The 22,590-nt window shown below is 50.7% G+C and overlaps 1 protein-coding gene across 1 annotated transcript in view; it reads left to right on the top strand.

Moving 5' to 3' along the window:
• The window catches only part of CAPN8 (calpain 8), a 69,589-nt gene that overhangs the window by 21,924 nt on the left and 25,075 nt on the right, over positions 1-22,590 (top strand). The window contains 8 exon segments of the mRNA XM_059053970.1: positions 10,482-10,600; positions 11,119-11,261; positions 12,093-12,252; positions 13,300-13,383; positions 15,727-15,812; positions 18,526-18,600; positions 19,323-19,483; positions 22,498-22,589. Coding sequence (XP_058909953.1) covers positions 10,482-10,600; positions 11,119-11,261; positions 12,093-12,252; positions 13,300-13,383; positions 15,727-15,812; positions 18,526-18,600; positions 19,323-19,483; positions 22,498-22,589 — 920 coding nt within the window.

The following is a 22,590-nucleotide window of genomic DNA, read 5'->3' as shown; positions in this document are numbered from 1 at the left end:
CACTTAGGAAGCAGTTAGATAGCAGTGGAGTGGGGGGGAATTTGGAATCAAAATGACTCCCAGGCTTGAGCAACTGGGAAACTAGTGGTGTGATGCTTGAGAGAGGAAACAGGGTGGCGCGGGGCGTGCGGGGTCAGGTGGGTGGGAGCAGGATGGAGAGGCCTGCCACTTCCTAGAATAATTTTCACTTTCGTTTTCTTATAGAGTAGTAGATGCTCAATAAATGTTGGCTGATTCGCTTCTTTGGGCTCCCCTGTGGTTTTGATTGTTTTGTGTTGGGTGGTAATTGCTAATAATAGGAACCTTATTGAAGGCTTTTCTCTGCAGCGGGCGCCAAGCTAAACACTTTCATAGATTATCTCATTTTAATCTTTATAACAACTCCAAGAAGTAGCAACTGTTTTATGCTATTGCCATGTAAGTAGCTGCTACGAGATGAGGTAGGTCAGAAGGTGAACCAAATGTTAACGAGGGGTGGGGGAGGAGTAGTGAAGGCAGATTTAAAGTGAGGATGAGGAGAGGCTAAGGAGAAGCTGCGTGTGGTCTCAGGGGAGGCGAGAAGTTTCCTGAAACTTCATGATCGTCTTGCCCAGGGGTCTAGGGAGCAATATTTCATATAGGGGGATAATCCCATTTGCTTCGGCCTCCGAGGGCTCTGCAGGGTGTGGAAAGGCAGCAAGCTAATCATCCTGCTGCACTAGACCCGGCTCTGACACTGACTGACCTTGAGACGGCAAGTAGCTGCTCAGGGCCTCAGCTTTACGGATCTGGAAAGTGGGGATTAAATGCCCCCTTTACCTGGTGCAGAGCCTGAGAGGTTCAAATGTAGGAAGGCACTCTCCTTTCTGGGGGGATGCTGATGATTGCGGGGGGGGGGCTTATGTGATTTCAGGGAAATTCTTGGAGGATGAAGGGCTGAGCTTGGGGTGCCTTTTTGTTCTCATCTCCATTTTGTAAGAACGCACCCGGCCCAAAAAACATTGGATTAAGCTACTTTGGGATTTGGCAGGATTTATCACGGGCCAGGCATGCACAGCCCATTAGCTCAGAGTACATCTGCAGGCTCCAAGAAGGTGCAGAGAACAGGCACTTTACACGTAACTCAGAGCGGGAGGTGATAATGCTTAATGGACCCGGGCAGAGCAGGGTCCATCGTGACTTGTGAGTGTGACTTGTTCCCAGACGCGTTTCCTTTGACTCCGAGTCTGTCTGAGGGAAAGAGACCACTGCAGACAGAGCCTGAGAACCACCACCTACTAGTCCAGGGGACACTGAGGCTCCTGTTTAGCCCTGGATACGGGAAGGCCACTGGAATTGTCCCTTCTGAGCAGAAGTGTCGCGTATCGTGGGAGACTTTCTGAAAGCTCATCTCAGACAGCTCCTCTGGAGTCCCTGGGAGTGGTCCTTAGCACAAGTCTGATCTAAAACTGCTTTCATCTTTCCCAGGAGCCCTGCCTAGGGAAGTGGGGAGCTAACTAAATTTAGTCCAGTTCAACTTAAAACTTTGTCCAACCCAGTAGTTGAAACAGTCGTTTTTGGTGTAACTCGGTCCGTTTTGGGTAACTCTTTAGTCTTCCAGATTCTTCTCCTCTGTCCTCTCCTTCCCAAGATGGCCATATGGGGCCACCTGGGCACTGGCCATGTCTGCTGAGGGGTGGTTGGTCTGCTTCCTGCCCTGCCTTCTGGTGGTATCACACTGGTGGCCTCTGTCCTTTATTTGCTGAGGCCACAGGGGAACACAGGGGGTTTCCTGAGAGTCAGCCAAGCATCTCGGTCCATCACGGCTCACCAGGCTCTTAATTCTGTGGGCGCTGCCCACGCCTTCTCTGGTGCAGAACTCCTCCCCACAATGGTTTTCTCTCTGAGTCCCACCTGGAGAGGGTCCAAGAGACCCTGTCCTCTGGGCTCACCTCACCCCATTTGGGCCCCTCCTCCTTGCTCTGGACTTTTGAAGCCCACCTCTTCCTGCCCATCACTCTCTGCTCTCCCTGAAGCTGTATTGGCAAGTGGGGTCACGGTAGAGGGAAGCTGGCTTACCCATAGGGGACCATTAATCAAGATACTCAAGAGGCCCCCTAAAAATGTGTCTGCTGTTACATGTACATCCATGTGCATCTTTTATATTTTTTATGTCCTGATGTCCTCTCTTGCAACTGGAGGTTGATATTTCTGTATATTCTTAAACATCTCTCTTGTTGCAAATAAGTCCTTTTTGCTTAAATGATCCTATACAATAAACTGTGAGGTACGAACCAATTTTACAGGTTAGAAAACAGGATCATAAGAGTTAAGGGTTGGCTACAGGTCACTCAGTAGACAAGTCAGGGCCTGAGGATTTAAACCCGGGCTTTCTGAGGGCAAAGGCCGTGTTATTTTGACTTTTCTAAGCTTGTTGGCTCCCTGAGGGCGGGGACCATGTCTTTGACATCGCTCTTGTCCCAGTGTCCTACCTGAGCAATGATTGCTAAATGCTGGTGAGTGATGATGGCATATAAGAACTACTTCCCAAACCTGAAGGAAGGGAACCTCCCAAGCATATGTTTTCCAAGGATTGTTGGAGGCTGGTACCAGATAGGGGAGATTTACAAATGATTCGAAGAGGACAGGAATGTAAATGGAGTGTTCTGCTAGGAGGTAGGGGGTATGAACATGGCTGATTCACTCACTCCCCTCGCCCTGTGCACAGCCCGGCCAGCCTGGGTAGGCACCCCTCCAGGGAGTGATGTGGCTTGGGGGAGCAGGTAACAATAATCTCAGAGTAAACAGGAGCCCTGAGGATGCCAAAAGGCAACTGCAGAGCTGGAGCCAGATGTCTATCTGTGCTCCCGGGCTAAGCCTGGGGAGAGGGCAGAGGGGTGTCCGGGATGGAGGCTGGCTGCAGGAAGGGGGCTGGGGGCATCCAGTGGAAATGATGTCATCCAGATTCAGAAATGTCTAACTTTGCCTCTGCTTGCAGAGGTGAGGGCTGGCATCTCTATGATTTGCAGGGAAAGAGGAATGGTAGAATGATATAGCTCAGAGGGGTACGCAGGAGGTCAAATGGTCACTCTTCCAAATCCAGGTGGGTGGGCCTGAGTCTAATCATGCTACACCTGAGGTCTTGAGAGGAGCAAATGTTGGAAGCTGGGTAAGATGACACCCTACTCTGGCTTGGGTGCCGACCTTGATGAGCGAGTCAGAGCCTTCCTTTGGCTGTTATAATTTTCTTTAACCAGAGCAGACAGGAGTGGGAGAAGGAAAGGGGAAGCAGAAAGTGGTTCCCAGAAGACTCTAGGAGTAATAGACTAAAAAAACATCATTAGCATTAGCATTTTCATACTGAGCAGTTGTTGAAAACCGGAGACTTATGCAAAGCCATTTTGTCCAACCTCCCTCCAGTGCAGACTTTCCTCAACCCCTGAGTTTACTGTGGATGTTCTGGCTCCTGAGGTCTCGTGGCGGGGGGATGATCCTCCACCCCCCAGTCCCTGAGATGTTTGGCAGTGTCTGGAGTCATTTTAGGCTGTCACACTGGGAGGCAGGTGCTACTGGCATCTAGTGGGTAGAGGCCAGAGGTGCTGTTGAACATCTGTAGTGCACAGGAGAGCGCACAGCACAGAATTATCCAGACCAAAATGTCAGCAGTGCTCAGTTAGAGAAACCTGCTCCAGCTGGATACACTATGTTATAGGAGCTTTTTAGTTTAATTTTTTTTAGTTTTAATATTTTTTCCCTTTTTAATTGAAGTATAGTTGATTTATAATGTGCTGTTTTCAGCTGTACAGCAAAGTGAGACAGTTATATGTATATATATATATACTCTTTTTCAGATTCTTTTCCATTATGGGTTATTACAAGATATTGAATAGAGTTCCCTGTGCTATACGGTATAGGTCCTTGTTGTCTGACTATTTTATAAATAGTAGTGTATATCTGCTAATCCCAAACTTACAGGAGCTTTATTAACTAAGATAGTAGCTCTAAATTCTCAATCTGGATCTAGTCTTTTTAAAATTTTTAATGTCACATTTCTTTTTAAAAAAATTAATTAATTAATTTATTTATTTATTTTTGGCTGCTTTGGGTTTTCGTGGCTGCATGAGGGCTTTCTCGAGCGGGGGTTACTCTTCGCTGTGGTGCACAGGCTTCTCATTGTGGTGGCTTCTCTTGTTGTGGAGCATGGGCTCTAGGCTCACAGGCTTCAGTAGTTGTAGCACACAGGCTCAGTAGTTGTAGCACGCAGGTTCAGTAGCTGTGGCACACAGGCTTAGTTGCTCCGCGGCATGTGGGATCTTCGCGGACCAGAGCTCAAACCCATGTCCCCTGCACTGGCAGGTGGATTCTTAACCACTGTGCCACCAGGGAAGCCCCTGATTCTAGTCTTATACAGTATTAATGCATGCTGTTTTATCTCTCCCTGTTCGAGATATCAACTGCAAAATGGGCTAAGCCATGAGACTTTCTTGCTGGTAATTAGGATATGAATTGTCAGATCCCATCTGACACTTTACTACCTACATGACTTCGTTCTGGGAAGCATTTTGTGCCGGGGCCTCCAGTCAGCTCTCGGTCTAGCCTGAGAGACGGGAACTGTCAACAAAGCCAGCACGGCCGCAAGTGTGTGTGTATGTGTTTTAATGTCATCAAAAAGGCAGGAACTGAATGCCAAGGACTGGAAAAGGCAGGTTAACCCACGGGAGGGAGGGGAGGAGCGAGGCTTTGGTGATTGCTTGGCACTAAGGTGCAGAGCGAAAATAGCAGCCTGAGTATGAAACACCGCGGCCGCCGTACCGCGAAGAAGGGACAGAGGAGGCCACAGCTGTGACAAAACATTAGAGATGGATTTTTGGAAAACAAGCACACATTAGCAGATCAGAATCTTTGCGTTCCGTTCAGATGTGCAGTCACCATGGCATCCTTTACCTTCCTTGACTGCCCTTGGCTTGCTGGGGAGCCCCAGTCTGCACTGGCCATGAGTTGGGGGGAAACGTCAACAAGCCAATACAAGGTATTTTCTGCCTCTGCCTGTTTCGGGTTCTTGTCTCTTTCGGATAAATATTCCTCCTCGGCCACTCTATTTGGGGGCTTTCTTGCTTCTTCAAGGCTGGCCCCTCTCTGGCCTCCCCAGGACAGTGCCTGCATGGAAGGAAAGGCTGAACGTCCCCCAGCCTATGGGAGAAGAGTGGCTGGCCCTTGGGTGCCCGCTGCTGTCCTCTGGGTCCCACTGGTCCCCTGGGACTAGCGCATGGTGTGGTCTGTTCTGCTGGTGCTGTCGGGGTCCAGTGGACCTTCCCTGGCTGACCGAGGCCCGACGCAGTCACTCCTCGGGCCTGGCCCCGAGCCACGCGCTTGCCGTGGGCCCTGTGGTGGGATTGACCTGCCTTCTCCTCCCTGCCCTCAGCTCAGTCCCTATCTGACGGCAAAGGCAGACTTGGTGGCGCTCTCTACCACCTTCTCTCACCTTCTCTTCACCTGAGCACTCCGTGATGCCATTTTTATTCTGCTCCCGTGTCCGTGTCCCCCGGGGGAAGCAGGGCGTAAACCCTCTCGGCTTTGGCTTCCTCTTTCATCTCTCTGTGGTTTTACTATTGTTCCTGCTCTGGCCATTGTTCAGCCTCAAGGTGGAAGAGGGGCCATGGAAGCAGTTCCAATGTCTGACCTTTTCTCTTTTGTCCCGTCCTCTCTCCTGCTTGCAGTCCAGAAGCATGTCCACTTCCCCCCCACGATGTTTGGAAAATTCTCTTAAGTCATAGCCCAGGTTCTTGCTACGTAGGGTTTATCGTAACACTAGGTGTTTAGATCAGCAAGCTTTGATAACATGTAAATGGAGTTTTTGAATTTAGAGTTGTTTTTTTTTTTTTAAGAAAAACGGACTCAGGATTATTATTTCTTGATTGGCTTAAAATGAGGGTTTTTGTTTGTTTGTTTTTGTTTTTTGTGGTATGCGGGCCTCTCACTGTTGTGGCCTCTCCCGTTGCGGGGCACAGGCTCAGCGGCCATGGCTCACGGGCCCAGCCGCTCTGCAGCATGTGGGATCTTCCCGGACCGGGGCACGAACCCGCGTCCCCTGCATCGGCAGGCGGACCCTCAACCACTGCGCAACCAGGGAAGCCCTTAAAATGAGTTTTTGACAGAGCAAAGACTTCATTGTAGCGCCTGGGGTCTGCCTGCTGTTTACTAGAAGCCCTGAAGCCTGCTGATGCAGTGGGTGGAGAGATCGAGGGGAGGATTATTTCAGTGGAGTACAAAAATAAATCAGTTTGTTACAGGAATAAACGTTAAACCCATTACATATATAACCTGAAGAAGGAGTAAGAAGAACAAAGCTCAGCTGGTCGCAGAGCCCCGGTAAGGTCAGTGACGCAAAACCCTCCCCCTCCAGCTCCCTGGTCAGCCAACAGTCTAACCAGGACCCGCCCTTGCTGGAAAGTGGCCGGAGAGGAGGGCATTGTCCATCAAGACTCTTTCCCAGCTTTTCCTGTGCACCTTATTCACCACCAACCTTAGATCCAAGAGCCTCTCAGTTGCCTTTGGAAATTAAACTTATGCTCAAGGGCCAAGCCGTGTGTCCACGGAGGAGAACGTGATGAATGTGTACAAGCATCCAGGCAGATCCCCAAACACGTTTCTGAAACGTTTTGAGCGAAGGCATAAATGTCTGTCTTCCCAACAGAGCTCTCAGAAGAGGAACACGCTCATTGGATCTGTGCCTTAGAGAAAGCATCTTTGTGATGACAGGGCGTGCACACGTTACGGAGTCCCTGGCAGGCATCCCAAAGTCCGTGTACGCCCTGCATCTCCTTGCAGCTCTGTGTTGGCCCTGAGAGCCAGGTGGACCCTGGGAAATGGCAACAGTGAGGCAGACGAAGAGAAAGTTAAACTCTCTTCCGGCTGGGCAGCCCCTTTTGATGGCAGCAACCGAGGGACACTTTGTGTCCGTGCCATGAATTGTAACGTCTAAGGGATATTCCAGATGGGCTGTTGGAAGCAGCTGTGTGGGAGCAAGAACGTCAGTATCAGAAGAGAACCAGGGCTGCACCTCGTCCTGAGGGCAGGTGCTGCTCTGATCTCAGTGAGAGGCCACCTGTCGCAGGGAGGGTTGCAGCCCAGTCATCGGCCCCGCCCCAGAGGCCTGCGCCTCTGCCCCCGAGCTCTAGAGGCAGGGGCCCTGATGCTGGCTCAGGTGGCCCCTGTCAGATTCAATGCGTGTCCTCATTGGGCTCCACCTCTCCAGACACCAGGGAGATTCAGGTGCAAACATGTAGGGGCTGTTGGGGATTTGCACAAGAACAAAATATGAGTCATTGATTCATTTGGTCACATATTACTTAAAAAAAATTTTAAGGGACTTCCCTCGTGGTGCAGTGGTTAAGAATCCACCTGCCAATGCAGGGAACACAGGTTCGAGCCCCGGTCTGGGAAGATCCCACATTCTGCTATTTAAAAGAAGCCTATAATTGGGACTTTCCTGGTGGTCCACTGGTTAATAATCAATCTTGCAATGCAAGGGATGCCCATTCAATCCCTGGTCAGTGAACTAAGATCCCACATGCCGCGGAGCAACTAAGCCCGCGAGCCACAACTACTGAGCCTGCGCTCTAGAGCCTGCAAGCCACGGCTACTGAAGCCCGAGTGCCTAGAGCCCGTGCTCCGCGACAAGAGAAGTCACTGCAATGAGAAGCCTGCACAGTGAAGAGTAGTAGCCCCCACTCGACACAACTAGAGGAAGCCTGTGCGCGGCAATGAAGACCCAACGCAGCCAAAAATAAAGAAATAAATGAATACTTTAAAAAAAAGATGATGAAAAAATAAATAATTTTTAAGTCTTTTTCATTTTTTATTAAAATATAGTTGATTTACAATATTTGTGTACAGAAAAGTGATTCAATTTTATATATATATATATATTCTTTCTCATATTCTTTTCTAATATGGTTTATTACAAGATATCGAATATCTTGTCCTACCTGTGCTATACGGTAGGACCTTATTGTTTACCTATTTTATATATAGTAGTTTGTATCTGCTAACCCCAAACTCCTAATTTCTCCCTCCCCACTTCCCCCTTTGGTAACCATGAGTCTGTTTCTATTTTGTAAATAAGTTCATTTGTATCATATTTTAGATTCCACATATAAGTGATACATATCATATGATATTTGTCTTTCTCTGCACATATTTATTTTTATTCATCAAACAGTCATTGAGCCCCTACTATGTGTCAGCCACCTGCTGGGGATGCCAGGATGGGGAATCCACATCCCTGTTCTGCAGGAAGAGATTGCAGAGACAGTCTTGTTCAAGTGGCCCAAGGAGGTGCTGGGGGCTCTGAGGAGGGAGCACACGGGACGGGACACCGAAGTGGGTCAGGGATTGGATCGGGAAGCAGCTTGTGCACAGGGAAGTATCAACAAGGTCTTTGGGAAACACAGAGAAAAAGAGGTGACCTGTGGCTGGAGGATGAGAGGCATCAGGGGAGGCTTAGTGGAGGAGGGGAAAGGGGGTGGTGTTGCAGCAAGGACTCTACAAGCCGAGGGGATGGATGAGTGAAAGAGTATGCTGGAAAAGACCAGGGCGTGGTGTGTGCAGATCCGAGTTCGACTGGAGATCAGACTCATGGTGGTCGGACAGTGGGAGGCAGGCTGGGGGAGTAGGGTGGAGGCATATTGTGAAGGGTCTTGATGCCCTGTTAGTTTTTATCTTGTTCTTAAGCAATGGAGGAAGTTGAAGATTTCTGAGCCGAGAAAAGAGGTGATCACAGGTGTTGCCAGGAAGAAGGCTGGAGTGAGAGGAGAAAACCTGTTATTTTATCCACTCTTTGGAAGCTGCCTTTGAATGAGGTACTGCCCCCCTTGAGTCTTCTTTAGTGAGAAGCCACAGTCCTTGCCTGCTGTACCAACGCTTATCTCCTCCGACAACCGGCTCTGGCCCTGCCTGGGGGCCCACTGCCCTCGGGAGGAGGGCGTTTGTCAGGGAAAGCAGAAGGCAGGAGCAGGGCTGGCTTCTGGGTCAGAAAAGCTCTTCAAAAAGTAACTGCGTGTGAGAGACGGAGAGGGAGAGAATATATGAGGCTGGTCGGGGAAAGGAATTAATTTGGGACCGGATCATGAACCTCTCTGTTGAGAGAGATGAGGGCAGAGAGAGCAAAGGGTTTTCTAGGATAACCTGGTGATGGAGCCGTGCTGAGCGGAAGACGGATCCTCAGAGGTGGGTTCCTGTGTCACAGTGTACTGACTACTTGCTCAGGCAGCCCACGTCTGAGAGAACCGTAGTGTGGCTCATCCTGGACCATGTGTGCGGCCTGGACCACAGCGTGGAAAGAACACAGAGAGTTAGACGAGGCCCTCAGAGGGTCTCTGAATGGTTGAAGGGGCTTTGATCTGAAGATACAGTGAAGAGATTCCGATTTTTTTGTGTGGACAAGGTGAAGGCTGAGACACACAGGCTGGATTTTGGAGCCATTTGATTGGGATGGGAATGGAAGACACTTGTCTCCAAATCCTAAACTCCTAGAGGTAGGGCTCTGGAGTGACACTGGGAAGAGGCAGCTGTCGGGCCAGGAAGATGAAATATTCCTTCACACGATGAGCAGCACACGTAAGAATATTGAGATCTCAGAGGTTGTTGTAGAAGAAGTCTATAAATGAGATGTGGGACAAATTTACATCCGTTCCAGGAGGACAGATCCACCACAGGATGCTAAGGTCAGTAAAGGGTGTCTGGGGCTGTGCTTAATCTTTTGAAGTCGACACCACAGGGGATAATGGTGCCTTCCGTGGAGGTACTGCTCAGGGGCACGGGTCTGGGGGGTCCCGACTTGTACAGAAAGCAGTTTTCTGTTTTCTTCTGCATTTACTTGGATCTCCAAAGTGACCAACACTGAGCCCTAACATTCTGAACCTCTCTTGATTTTTATTTCTTCTGACTAAAAGTATGATCTTTTCATGCTAATCAATATCTCAGGAGTGTTATAAGCGGTCATGGTGAGCTCTGAGACATAAAAGGGCCATCCTCCAACAGGCACGAAGAGACAACGCTCCGTTATCCAAGGTCAAGCGGAGCAAGGAACACACACACACACACACACACACACACACACACACACAACACACACACACACACACACACACACCTGCACGCATCCTGAGCTGGCCAAATAGCTTCAGTGTTTCCTCCAACCACATGTTTTCTTAAAGTTGTTATTAAGGAATCAAAGAGGATGATTTTTGCTTCTTCCTTTCTTTCTTTGCACCTTCTACTCCACCGATTGAGAGCTTAGGACATGTGGAATGGTCACCAAGTGGCAGGTGGGGGGAAGGGAGGAGCTGAGAACTTCCAAGGAGGCAGCAGGACCTTCAGACACGGGAGGAAAAGAGTCCCAGACTATCTGACCCAGAAGGGAGTCGTGTGACTCTGGATTGAATGGGCCAGTGAGGGTCAGAGAAAGCAGGGACCCTGCAGGCCTGGCCTGACCAGTGTGTGTCCCCCATGACATGGTGCAGGTGACTGCTGGCTTCTGGCAGCCATTGCCTCCCCCACCTTGAATGAAGAGCTGCTTTACCGCGTGGTCCCCAGGGACCAGAACTTCCAGGAGAACGACGGGGGAATCTTTCTTTTTCAGGTATCCTGCCTTGCTCACAGCCCTTGACACTACTTTCCATATCTTGGGACCCATGCCGAGAATCAGAAATCTGGGTTTGGGGCCCAGTAGCCTAGGTTTTAATAATCGCTCCAGGGGATTCTGATGCGTGCTTGAGTTTGAGAAACTTCGCTTTAACATGTCCATCCAATCATCCACACGTGCATCCCCTCCTGCCTCCCCCAGGCCGTGTGGCCTTGGGGAAGGCCCCTTGGAGGGAGGGTCAGGAGATGGGAGCTCTAGTGGTGTCGCTGTTGCCACTGCGTGATGCAAGTTTTCTCATCCGCAAGCTCAGCCACTGGACCCGATGTTTCCTGCTTCTGCTGGCATCTCCTATGGGCACGGAGAAGCAAGACACAGATCCTGCTCTTAAGGAGTTCATTAAAGGTCCAAGCCTGGAACATTGATCAGTACAGACACTCCTTCTGAGGTCCCCTGAGGACGCTGACTCTGCCTCTCAGCTCATCCCTGTGAGCGGGCTCTGTGTTTCCCTCCCGCAGTTCTGGCCGTACGGAGGGCGTGTGGAGGTGGTGGTGGACGACGGGCTGCCCACCAAGGACGGGGAGCTGCTCTGCCTGCACTCGGCAGAGGGCGGTGAGTTCTGGAGCGCGCTGCTGGAGAAGGCCTACGCCAAGTAAGAGGGGCAGCTAGGAGCTGGGAGGCTCCGCAGGGGACGATTTTACCTGCCCCTCCCCAGACTCTGGGTGCCAAGCCCATGGTTCCCAGGCCCTGCACCCCGTGTAAAGTACCCCCTCCGTAGCTAAGAGAAACAGAAATTCGGGCTACGAGTTAAAAGCTCAGCTCTGTCCCACATGAATGAGTGAATTGGGGCCACCGCTTAGCTTCCTGGTGTCTCAGCTTTGTCCTCTTTCAAACCCCCGGGTCAGTTCTTAGGTCAATGTGAATTTTTAAAAGAATGACAACGAAGGAGAATAAAGCAAATGTACTTAGATCCCCAACTCATCCAAGTCTCTACCCTCTGCCTCGGAGTCATTCTTCTCACTGGCCTTCAATGTTCAAAGTCTTCTTTGGGGTTCTTGGAATTCGTTTCATTGACTGGTACCCTTTTGTGCAACCCTTGTTCCTTCCCAGCCCGATTCCCAGAGCAAACCCCAAGGGATACCTCTCAGCTTTGAGGGAGGGTCCCCCTCATCCCTAGCCATGCCCCCAACCCCCAGAAACCCAAGAAGCCAAGGTCAGCTCTGGAAAGATTGCACTTTGGTTTTTCAAAGAGCACATGGCTTGGTGAGAGGTGATCTGAGATTTGCTCCTGGAAAAGTGCTGAGCTGGCCACGTGAGACTGTGCCGAAGCCCCTCCCTGGCCCACAGACAGAATTGGCAAAGGCCCTCCTGTACCTTCCAGACCACACCATGTCCTACCTACCCCATCTCATGGGGTCCCCTCACTGGGGTCGCTAATGGCTCTGGATGATGCACGTATTTTTTTTTTTTTTTTTTCCAACCGGCTCAACAGTTCTTATGAGGCTCTCGCTGGAGGGTCCACAGTGGAGGGGTTTGAGGATTTCACAGGTGGCATCTCTGAGTTTTATGAGCTGAAGAAGCCACCAGCTGGTCTGTTTCAGATCATCGGGAATGCCCTCCGAGCAGGGTCTCTGTTAGCCTGCTCCATGGACGTGAACCGGGACTGTTTCTCTTTGCTGCCCCTCCCCATGTGTTGTAGGGAAGGAACCGGACAGGGGCCAGAGGCTGGGAAGGCTTTGGGCCAGAGCAGAGTCTAGGACTTACAGGGCAAGTCCTGTGACATATTTGTCCCTAGCACGTGGGAGCGGGTGGGAAGACCTAATTAATGGGTAGGAACTGGAGTTGGTCTCATAAACTCAGAAACCATAGGAGTTCTAAGCGGTAAGCCCCATTAGTACTGCAAGAATTGCCCTAAGAGTGCAGAATTGATCCCTGGATCCTGGGCCCTACCTTTGCTACCCCCTCGTGCTAAGTAATCTTGGGATTTTGGAAAACAAATGTGGTGATTGACAATACACGATGGGCCTTGAGATCACTGAAGAAAAGGGAAGAGGTTCTGAACCAGGGGTGGTGCCCTGTCTGGGGGCTGGCTGTATGCGGTTCCAAGGTAGGGTGTAGACCAGAGCCTGGAGGCCACCAGCCACGTGCTCTGCTGTCACCTGCCCCTCACCTGCTCTTTCTCCTTCTCTCGACCCTTACCTGGCGATCTCACACACGTGAATGACAAAGCAAGAGCAACCCCCCCCACACCTTCTCCTCTCTATAAAAACCCCAGCAGGATATGTGTATTTTTGGTGGAGAAGTGATGTGGGGTCTGGGGAGAGGGAGGGGCTGTTGAGGAGGGACCCCGGGGACACCCACCGCCACTGGCGAACCAGGGCCAGTCCAGACAACTGTCATGGATAATTAGTCTTCTGCAGGCAGCATGGGGTCCTTCTTGGAGAATAAATGGCTTCCCGCTTCCTGTGTCGTTTCAAAGGCTGGTAAGTCGTACTCCAGGACTGGCAGGCAGGCCTGATCAAAGAGGGTTTGGATGGAGAGAGCTCTATATACCTGAGGTTAATTGCTGCACCTGCCCCCCCACCCCAGCCCTGCACTGCGGCCCTGTGGCTGTGTAGCATGTCCTTGGAAAGCACTGTAGGACTGGCCCCAACAAGGTCAGGGTCAGCCACTCTGAGTGGACTTTACTCTCAACTCAGGTCTCCAGTGCAGCTGCAGCAGAAGCCATCACCAGCCTGAAGCCGGTTAAGAGTCACGCATACTCTGTCACTGGAGTCGAAGAGGTAAAATTGGGCATGGGGAGACGGAAGGGCAATGCGTAATGATACTACCATAAATCCCTGGCATCCTCGAGAGAAAGAGAGGGAATCACCACCTAGCCCTTCCCTGCCCTGCTGGTGCAGCATCTCTGATGGCACAGAGCCCCTGGCACTGACCCACACTCAGCTCTTGCTTATTACAAGGGCCCTCCTACCTCTTACCCACTCAAAGATGGATAACGTAACGTCTTTGAGCTTCAGCTCTATGGGTTCTAACTAAATGCAGGCTATCCTCTGAGATGTGGCCAGGAAGAGGGACAAAGTTTTGGAGGAAAGTTGTAGAAATTGTCAGTTAGATCTATACTCACTCTAAGAAGGGTGTTTGGGCTTCCTTGGTGGTGCAGTGGTTAAGAATCCGCCTGCCAGTGCAAGGGACACAGGTTCGAGCCCTGGTCTGGGAAGATCCCACATGCCGCGGAGCAACTAAGCCCATGTGCCACAACTACTGAGCCTGCGCTCTAGAGCCCGTGAGCCACAACTACTGAGCCCATGTGCCACAACTACTGAGCCTGAGCTCTAGAACCCGTGCTCCACAAAAAGAGAAGCCACCGCAATGAGAAGCCCGCGCACCGCAACGAAGAGTAGCCCCCGCTCTCCGCAACTAGAGAAAGCCTGTGCACAGCTTCGAAGACCCAATGCAGCCAAAAATAAATAAATAAAATAAATAAATTGAAAAAAACCAAAAAGCATTAAAAAAGTATATCTTACTGTATGTTATATGGCCAAAAAAAAAAAAAAAAAGTATGTTTGTACAGGTAAAGCAGTGGAAACCCATAGGCTCTCCAAAGAGAAAAAGGCAATAAAACCTGCCCCAGCTTTCAAGGTGGGGTGTGATAGTAGGAAGGAAAGCAAGTATTCCTTACGTTCCACCCCAGGGAGAAAGCATGGGCTGCACTTTTCATTATTTCTATTTACTGTAGTCTGCCTACCTCCGAAAAGGATGTGCAGTGATTTACAATGAAAAGCATAGACACAATAAAACCATACAACAAAGGTAAAATACACCAGACAATCTAGGCTAAAGACAGTGCTCCAGTTGAGCAATTAATTTTGTTTTGGGTTTCCTGATGGCCAAGGCATAAAAGGAAATGCAGCGGTTGTCTCAGGTTTTGTTATTTATTAAAAAGGCATTAATGTTCATTACGTGTGTTTGTGTTTCACAAATACACTCTCTTTTTTTTTTTTTTTTTTTTTTTTGTGGTATGTGGGCCTCTCACTGTTGTGGCCTCTCCCGTTGCGGAGCGCAGGCTCCAGACGCACAGGCTCAGTGGTCATGGCTCACGGGCCCAGCCGCTCCGTGGCATGTGGGATCCTCCCGGACCGGGGCACGAACTCGTGTCCCCTGCATCGGCAGGCGGACTCTCAACCACTGCGCCACCAGGGAAGCCCCACAAATACACTCTTTAATGAAGTCAATTCCCACATATGAATTGAGCACATATATGTAAACACTGGGCGAGGGCATGACGGAGGATACAAAAGAAGGTCAGACACTGAAGACAGAACGGTCCATCGTGTTTGCACGGGTATGCAAAGGCACACATGGGGGCTCCTGGTGAGTGTTCCGTGGATAATAGGGGAAGGTGGATGTATGGATTTCCCACTATGGGCTTTGAGACAGACTGCCTGGGTGCCTGCCCTCCATCTACTACTTACTAACTAGGTAATCTTGCATAACTCAACCCCTCTGGCTGGGTCTCAGAGGTTTTTCTGTTTGCTTGTTTGTTTTTTAAAATTTTTATTGGAGTAGAGTTGATTTACAATGCTGTGTTAGTTTCAGGTGTCCAGCAAAGTGAATCAGTTATACATATACATATCTCTACTCTCTCTGAGTCTCAGAGTTTTGAGAGAGATGAAAATGAAGGTAATAACAGCACCCAGTTTATAGGATTGTGGTGAGGTTTAAATGAGGTGATAATGCATCTGAACTGCCCAGCTCCATGCCTAGTTCATACTACCTGCTCAAAAAATGCTAACTGCTCTGGTCTTAGTATTTGTTGGAGGGCACTGATTGTCAATAGGTCTCATATATCAAGAACTGAGTCAGTCTTAGTCATCTATCAAAGTTTAATCCAAGTTAAAGCAGATAGACACTTGTTTTTATGCTGGACTTAACTACTGATTCAACCAGATTGTGGAAAATAGAGCAGTTAGCTAAGGCTTGAAAACATGTGTTAAAAGAAAATATAAGTGGTTGTTTAGGGGCATTTGAGGAATTGAATGCAAGTCCGCTCAGGCGAGGACATGAACGCAGGGCAGCAGGGGTATGCGCGGTGATTCAGTTGCCTTTGTCCGTGGCCCTTGCAGGTGGATTTCCGGGGCCATCCAGAGAAGCTGATGAGACTCCGGAGCCCGTGGGGCGACGTGGAATGGCTGGGGGCCTGGAGCGATGAGTGGGTTCTTTCCTCCCTCCGTCCGTTCTCACCTCCTCCGCGGGAAAGCATCGTGCAAAACACGCAGTGATCGTGAGACCCACAGTGGCGTTTCCTCGGCAGCACTTGCCGTCCACAAACCACACAGCCCGTTCAGAAAGGACTGTTCGATGTTTCCAGGTGGGGAAAAGCCAAACAAGACCACTCAGCTGTAGTCTTCGATTCCTTGCTCTGCTTTGGCATTTGCAAGTTTGACAGCTCAGTGGCATTTCGCTGAGCGCCCGAGGGTTGGCTTGTTTTCTACCCGCCACCGCGGTCATCCAAAGGCGAGACCCATCACTCGCCATCGGATTCTTTCCGCTCCACAAAGCCTGGTCACTCTGACAAAGGCCAAACCCCTCAGCGTCAAGAAGAAACGTGCCTAGAAAGAGGAACTGGATCCTACGAGCCACTGGCCGCCAGAGGCAGAGAGGATGAATGGGAGTGGCGTCCCCCGCCTCCCCCCGCCCCGAGCTCATTACGGGCGGATCTCCCCCCACAAAGCCGTTAATGAACGGAGCGGCCAGACCTCTCACAGTGGAGAGCGGCAGCCGGTCAGAGATGGTGCCTGGACACAGCGGCTTCCTGTGGTGTCCTGGGACAGCTGTGCCCTGGAATCGATGCCACCGTGGTACGGGGGGATGGAGAGAGCACGGCCCAGTTTCCATCCCAGTTGGCGCTGCTGGCACGGGGGAGGCGGGTCGGCGCTGGGGAAGGATGGAGAATTGGCCGGTGTCACTGATGCAGAGCCACCAGAAGTAGGACTGGTCATAATAACATCTCACCCCCCCCAGCACATCCTTAAGCCTCGTATGTACCCCATACGTGCTGTCTGCACCGCATGATGCCACCAGGGCTCTGGAAGGGAACTTTATTACATTTAAGAACGAATCACACATCCTCAGTGCATGTAACTGGTACTTCGCTTGAGGTTTGTGTCATGAAGAAACATGTCCCCAGGGCCATGGATCACCTCTTATATTAAAGATTTTTCATTCTCCTGCCTATGATGAAGCAAAACCCCAAACCTTAGTTCTGAAAACTGCCCCCAAAGGATGTCATGGCTGAATGAAACTGAAACCCCAGTTTGGGCCATTTTAAGCAGCAGCTGCTTCCCAAGCTGCTTACGGGGCTTATATGACTTTGTCTCCTTTCCCCGATGCTGCTCAGTCCCTAACAGGCTGGGGCAGGTCCACGGGTGTGAGGTGATGACAGGCAAGCCCCACAGGCTCCATCTGGAGACGCAGCCGGGGGTATTTATACATGGCTGCTGGGGGAGGAGGGTGCTGCATCCCTGAGGTAACATCCCTAGTCTCAGCGCAATGTCTTTACATTAGAACTTTTTTTTTTTTTTTTTTTTACGTTTCAAAAAAACTAACTGGGAGATTTAGGTCAGATCTCATATTCTCCAGCTAGTCCCCTGATCTTTGTTTATAACAAGCACATTCTGAGGTTTGGCTCTTCTATTTAAAAAAAAAAATTATTTATTTTATTTATTTATTTTTGGCTGCGTTGGGTCTTCGTTGCTGCGCGCGGGCTTTCTCTAGTTGCGGCGAGCGGGGGCTACTCTTCGTTGCGGTGTGCGGGCTTCTCATTGCGGTGGCTTCTTTTGTTGCGGAGCGCGGGCTCCAGGCGTGCGGGCTTCAGTAGTTGTGGCACGTGGGCTCAGTAGTTGTGGCTCGTGGGCTCTAGAGCACGGGTTCAGCAGTTGTGGCGCACGGGCTTAGTCGCTCTGCGGCATGTGGGATCTTCCCGGACCAGGGATCGAACCCGCGTCCCCTGCATCGGCAGGCGGACTCTCCACCACTGCGCCACCAGGGAAGCCCCTGAGGTTTGGTCTGATCCAATGACTATTTCCATGAACTAAATAGGCCCTGGGTGATCCCCTCCCTGATCCCTAGGGGTCCTGAGAGCCCCCCTGGAGGAAGAGGCAGGGCTTGGGTATGTCCCCGCTTTTATGCAGCGACGGGGAGGTCTTCACGTTTTGCTGAAAGCAATCAGGGAAGGGATTTTTTTAAAGATGGATCTGGATACTGCTCAATTATTTAGCGTTGCCTACATATTTCAGGGAAACCTAACTTCTTAAAGGTCAGGTAGCTGGAAATGGCATTTCAACAAATTATATGGGTGTTGCCATGGAAAGGCTGCCAGCAGGAGGCCTCACAGGGTGACATTACTTCATGGAAATTGTCACAAAACTGGACCTGGTTGTCATCTTGCAGGCTCAGGAAGGGGACCGTGTTCATGTACCCAGAGATGCTCAGACCCTCTCACAGTATCTTCACTTCAGACCGATAGATAAGTCAGAAGGACGTCTCACCAATTGAGAAGGGGTGGAGAGGCCTGTGACGGCCATTCTCACAGCTCCTGCCTTGGACTTGGCCAGGCCTGTGATCAGGGCCTGGGGGCGCTGAATCAGACATGAATGTAAAACTTGCCTGGAGAGTGAACTTAGAGCGAAGCCTTGGCGCAGTGTTCCTGCTGCACGTCTGGGGTCACCCTGCTGGTGCCCGTGGAGTCCTGTCCCTTCCCCAGGCGCCACACCCCTCCCACCCCTGGCTATCATTTCGGTATTCCCCATTTCTCAGGGGGAAGTTGAGATGCAGTAAACAGCTTGCACTGCAGCAAACCCTTCAGGAATGATCACCTCTGCTTCCTTTAAAAAAAACTTTAAATTGTATTCTTTCTTTCCCAGTGCACCAGAGTGGAATTCCCTAGGTCCCAGGCAGAAAGAAAAGCTGGACAAGGAAGCTGAGGATGGAGAGTTCTGGTGAGAGTCACCTGCGCGAGTGCTGTCCCCTTAGTTGTGGGTCCATTTCTGGTTCGCAGGGGGGCAGCTCTCTCTAGGTGTTCCAGGAATTCAACATGGTTCCCAGCCAGGAGGGCTTCTTTCTCCTCCCCCTTCTACCCCAGAGTAGTTCTACCTCCTTACCGGTATGTCTAAAGCACTGAAACCAAGATATCTGGGCCTCAACAGGGATTAGCTATCAGCTTGTCTTCCTCAGTTTCCATATCTTTCCAGTGAAATAGGAGCACTGATCCTATCTCTTTAAGTCCGAGATTTAGCATAGCATCAAAATAAGATAACTTCCTTCACTCATGGGCTAAGGAAGGTAATGGGGACACCGCTAAGAATAGCATGTGGTTTAGGGACCATCCCTAGGCTCCAACTTTAACACCAGTTAGATGTAAACAGGAGGGAACTTGGAGGTGGTGGATTGGTTCAATTTACCTGCCAGGGTCTCTCCAGTTTACGGTTTCGTCTCTTTGCCTGGTCGGTTAGATAGGAGAGGGGGTTCTCTAAGAAAAATGGAGACACTGACAATAGTGCGGAATGTGGTCAATGACCCCTGCATATTGGTACAGTGGGCTGCAGAAAAGATTCGAGCTAGCCCACGGCCTTCGGCCCGTCCTGTGCCCAGGGGCACGCGTTCCATCACTTTTCCAGCCCAGCTCTCTCGACTGAGAGCCCACCTGCCCCTCTGCCCCCAGGATGTCTTTTTCAGATTTCTTGAGGCAGTTCTCTCGCCTAGAGATCTGCACCCCGTCCCTGGACTCCCTGAGCAGCGAGGAGGTACACACGTGGAACCTGACTCTGCTCAACGGGTGCTGGATACGGGGCTCCACTGCCGGCGGCTGCCAGAACTACCCAGGTGAGGCGGGAGCTGCCGCGCTCACCTTCTTCTGGCTTGTCCTCCCAGAGCTGGGCATCCTTAGGTGTTAATCCTGGGACAGTGCCTTTGCACTCTGTTCTCTGGCTCCTGGCACCCCTCGGTGGCCCAGCTTCTTTCTGGGGCTTGGAGGCCAGGGCAGCAGTGGTAGGTGGTGGCTCCGCAGCCGTTCACCCGGGGCCTGATCTCGGGTAACATCATTCTTCAGCGTCTGTGTGTTCAGCCTATCTCTGCTTCACCCACCTGCCCCCTGCCCCCCAAGGCCATTCTTCTTCGTACTAACCATGCTCTTGTCACCCTGCACCAAGGCCTCTTGTTTTTCTCTGGGGCTTCCTCCATCCCCCTGTGGCCCGGCTGGCTGGCAACCGGCCCACTGCACCCTGGGACGGTGGCTAATGGTGCGCTAGAGGGACACGGGTTCGGCATCACCGTATCAGTAGACCGCATCCATCCAAGTGGCCATTCTGCTTTGTTTGCATCTGAGTCAGCCAGCCTGCGTCAGGGGTGGCCACTGTCTGCTCCCCTGGTCGTCATCAGAACTCCCTCCCTGGTAGGGATAGTCTGGCGCAAACCGCTGCCTCTGCACTAACCCGGGCTCTCGACTTATTAAAGGTGAGAAGCCTTCCCTGTTCGTGGGAGACCACTAATATCTACACATATAGGCTCCTCCTAGGTTGAATCAGCTGAGGCAGCCCCAGAGGAAGAAACTCCGAAAAACGACCCCACATCTCTAAGGAGAAATGAAAGAAAGCAAAACCCACCCTCTCCACTTCCCACCTCCCCAGGTCCCATGTCCCCCCTGGTCTGATGTTGACATTGTTAGCCGACTTCGACTTGTAAGCATTGGGCCTTGTTCTCACGACAGAGCTCATTGCAGGCCTGTGCTCAGGGCGTGGAAGCAGCATTAGAATAAAATCCCATGTGGGTGCAGTCCTGGGTCCTGACCGGGTCTCTTCTTCATTACCCCCATCCAACCCGAGCTCCCATTTCTGACGGCGGAGGTGGAAGGAGGGTGGTCCTTTCCTGCCACTGTGGCTCAGATGCCCGGTGCGACAGCTCTGGGACCCTGGGAGGGTCGTTTCCCTGTTCTGAGCTTCAATTTCCCAATCGTCAAAGTGGAGGGATAATACCCACCTTCGGAAGCGCTTTGTAAATGGTGTAGTGTTATACAAATGGGATGTATTATTTTTATGACCCATTTTCTTCTTCTAGCTCTGTTAAGGAGTAAACAAAAAATGTAGGGATTGCAGTAATGTTGCATTTGGGAGAAATTAAAATATGCTCACCATTAGCAAGCTCTTAGAAAATGTGTAGGAAATTTGCATGGATCCTTTTGGGAGCTTGGAATTGTAGGGGGTACCTAAGGTATCTGTCTGCACGAAATCGCTACCCCATCTGTGCCGTCAGCTAGCTGTCGGGAAGAGATAGACTGTTCCTGCCCTTTGGTAATGACGTAAGTATAGAAGATTACAGAATTGTCTCTGGCTCCTCTGGAATTGACAGATATTTGTTTTAAAATCTACACACTTGTGCCTTAGATTAAAAAAAATCTGGAAGTGGAAGTTCTGGGAAGGTGGAATTGAATAAGTAATTTTATTGTTAAGAAAATATAATAACCAGTGGCTCTTGGTCACCTGTGAATGCTTTGTTATTGTATCAGGTTGGACCCTTATCTAGAGGATCTAAGCACTCCCTCCTTCCCCCGCCCCTTTCTTCCCCCAGGGCACATGATTATTGAAATTATTGAGGCCCTGGCATGGAGATGGCTGTCAAGCCTATCTTCCTCAATCATACTCTGCCACTTGAGCCTGTCATAGAATTGCTGTGTGCCCCTGGATGACTCATTTGCCCTCTCTGTGCCTTGGCTTGTACAGTCACTATTTGGAGAGATTTTTTTTTTTTAAGGTCATATTTGAAATGAAGCAGTGTTTTAAAATATCCGTAAGTGGTATGGCAGGCCTGCTTCTTAAATTGCCAATTATTATTCCTTGGGCATTATTAAGTGATGTACTCTTGAGGGAGTGTCTCTCATCACTGGCTGCATTGCTGAGCCATCTAGTGGGGCCCCTGGATCAATGGACAGAAAACCAGCAATCATGGCTGTTTGGGGCTGTGCTCTGAAGCAGGGGCCCGTCAGACAGGCTTCCCAGGGGGCAAGAGTGGTCATCTTTTTTTTTTTTTTTTTTTTTTAAACAATATTTATTTCTGGCTGCGTTGGGTCTTCGTTTCTGCGCGTGGGCTTTCTCTAGTTGCGGCGAGCGGGGGCCACTCTTCATCGCGGTGCGCGGGCCTCTCACCGTCGTGGCCTCTCTTTCTGTGGAGCACAAGCTCCAGACGCGCAGGCTCAGCAGCTGTGGCCCACGGGCCCAGTCGCTCCGCGGCACGTGGGATCTTCCCAGACCAGGACTCGAACCCGTGTTCCCTGCATTGGCAGGCAGACCCCCAACCACTGCGCCACCAGGGAAGCCCTGGTCATCTTTTTATAGTCTGTCAGGAGAGGCCTCCTTGGTAGCTAGTCTTTGCTGGACTTTGTCCTCATCTGTTTCAGGGACCTGCTTTTTCCCCCAGAGACCTCCTTCCTCCAGGAGATGGGTCCATCTTCACAGGCCAGTTCTTCGCAGGCTGAGAACAAGGAGATGTTAATCATTTCCCCAGAAGACTTGGAGTTTCCTTCCCAGGGGGACCCAGTGTAGCCCTGGGACCACGGGACCTTGAATATCCCGTCAAGTATATCTGGGCCCTGGTTGATCAAGTGGACAAGTGTAAAGTTTCCACATGCTGTGGGGTGTGTGTGCTGGTATGTGGGTGGGGTAGGGAGGTAGGAGGAAATGCTGACCACCTTGTAAAGCAAACTTGCCAAGGCCTGCTTACCCGTCACAGTTTGGCCAGAGTTATGCTTTCCTTGGGATGATCAAAATTCCTTCCTTTCATATTCTATTTTTCCAGATCTCCTCACCCCGCCTGGGGGGAACCACCATCTCCTGGGTGACTTCTAGCCACTTACTGGACCAATCCCCAGTTCAAAATCTGTTTGGATGAGGTGGACGACCACCAGGAGGAGGGCACTGGTGAGCCCTGCTGCGTGGTTG

This window comes from Kogia breviceps, chromosome 1, assembly GCF_026419965.1.
Source record: "Kogia breviceps isolate mKogBre1 chromosome 1, mKogBre1 haplotype 1, whole genome shotgun sequence".
Classification (NCBI taxonomy): Eukaryota; Metazoa; Chordata; class Mammalia; order Artiodactyla; family Physeteridae; genus Kogia; species Kogia breviceps.
Note: the sequence above shows the minus strand (reverse complement) of the source record. Positions and strands in the feature narration are given on the sequence as shown.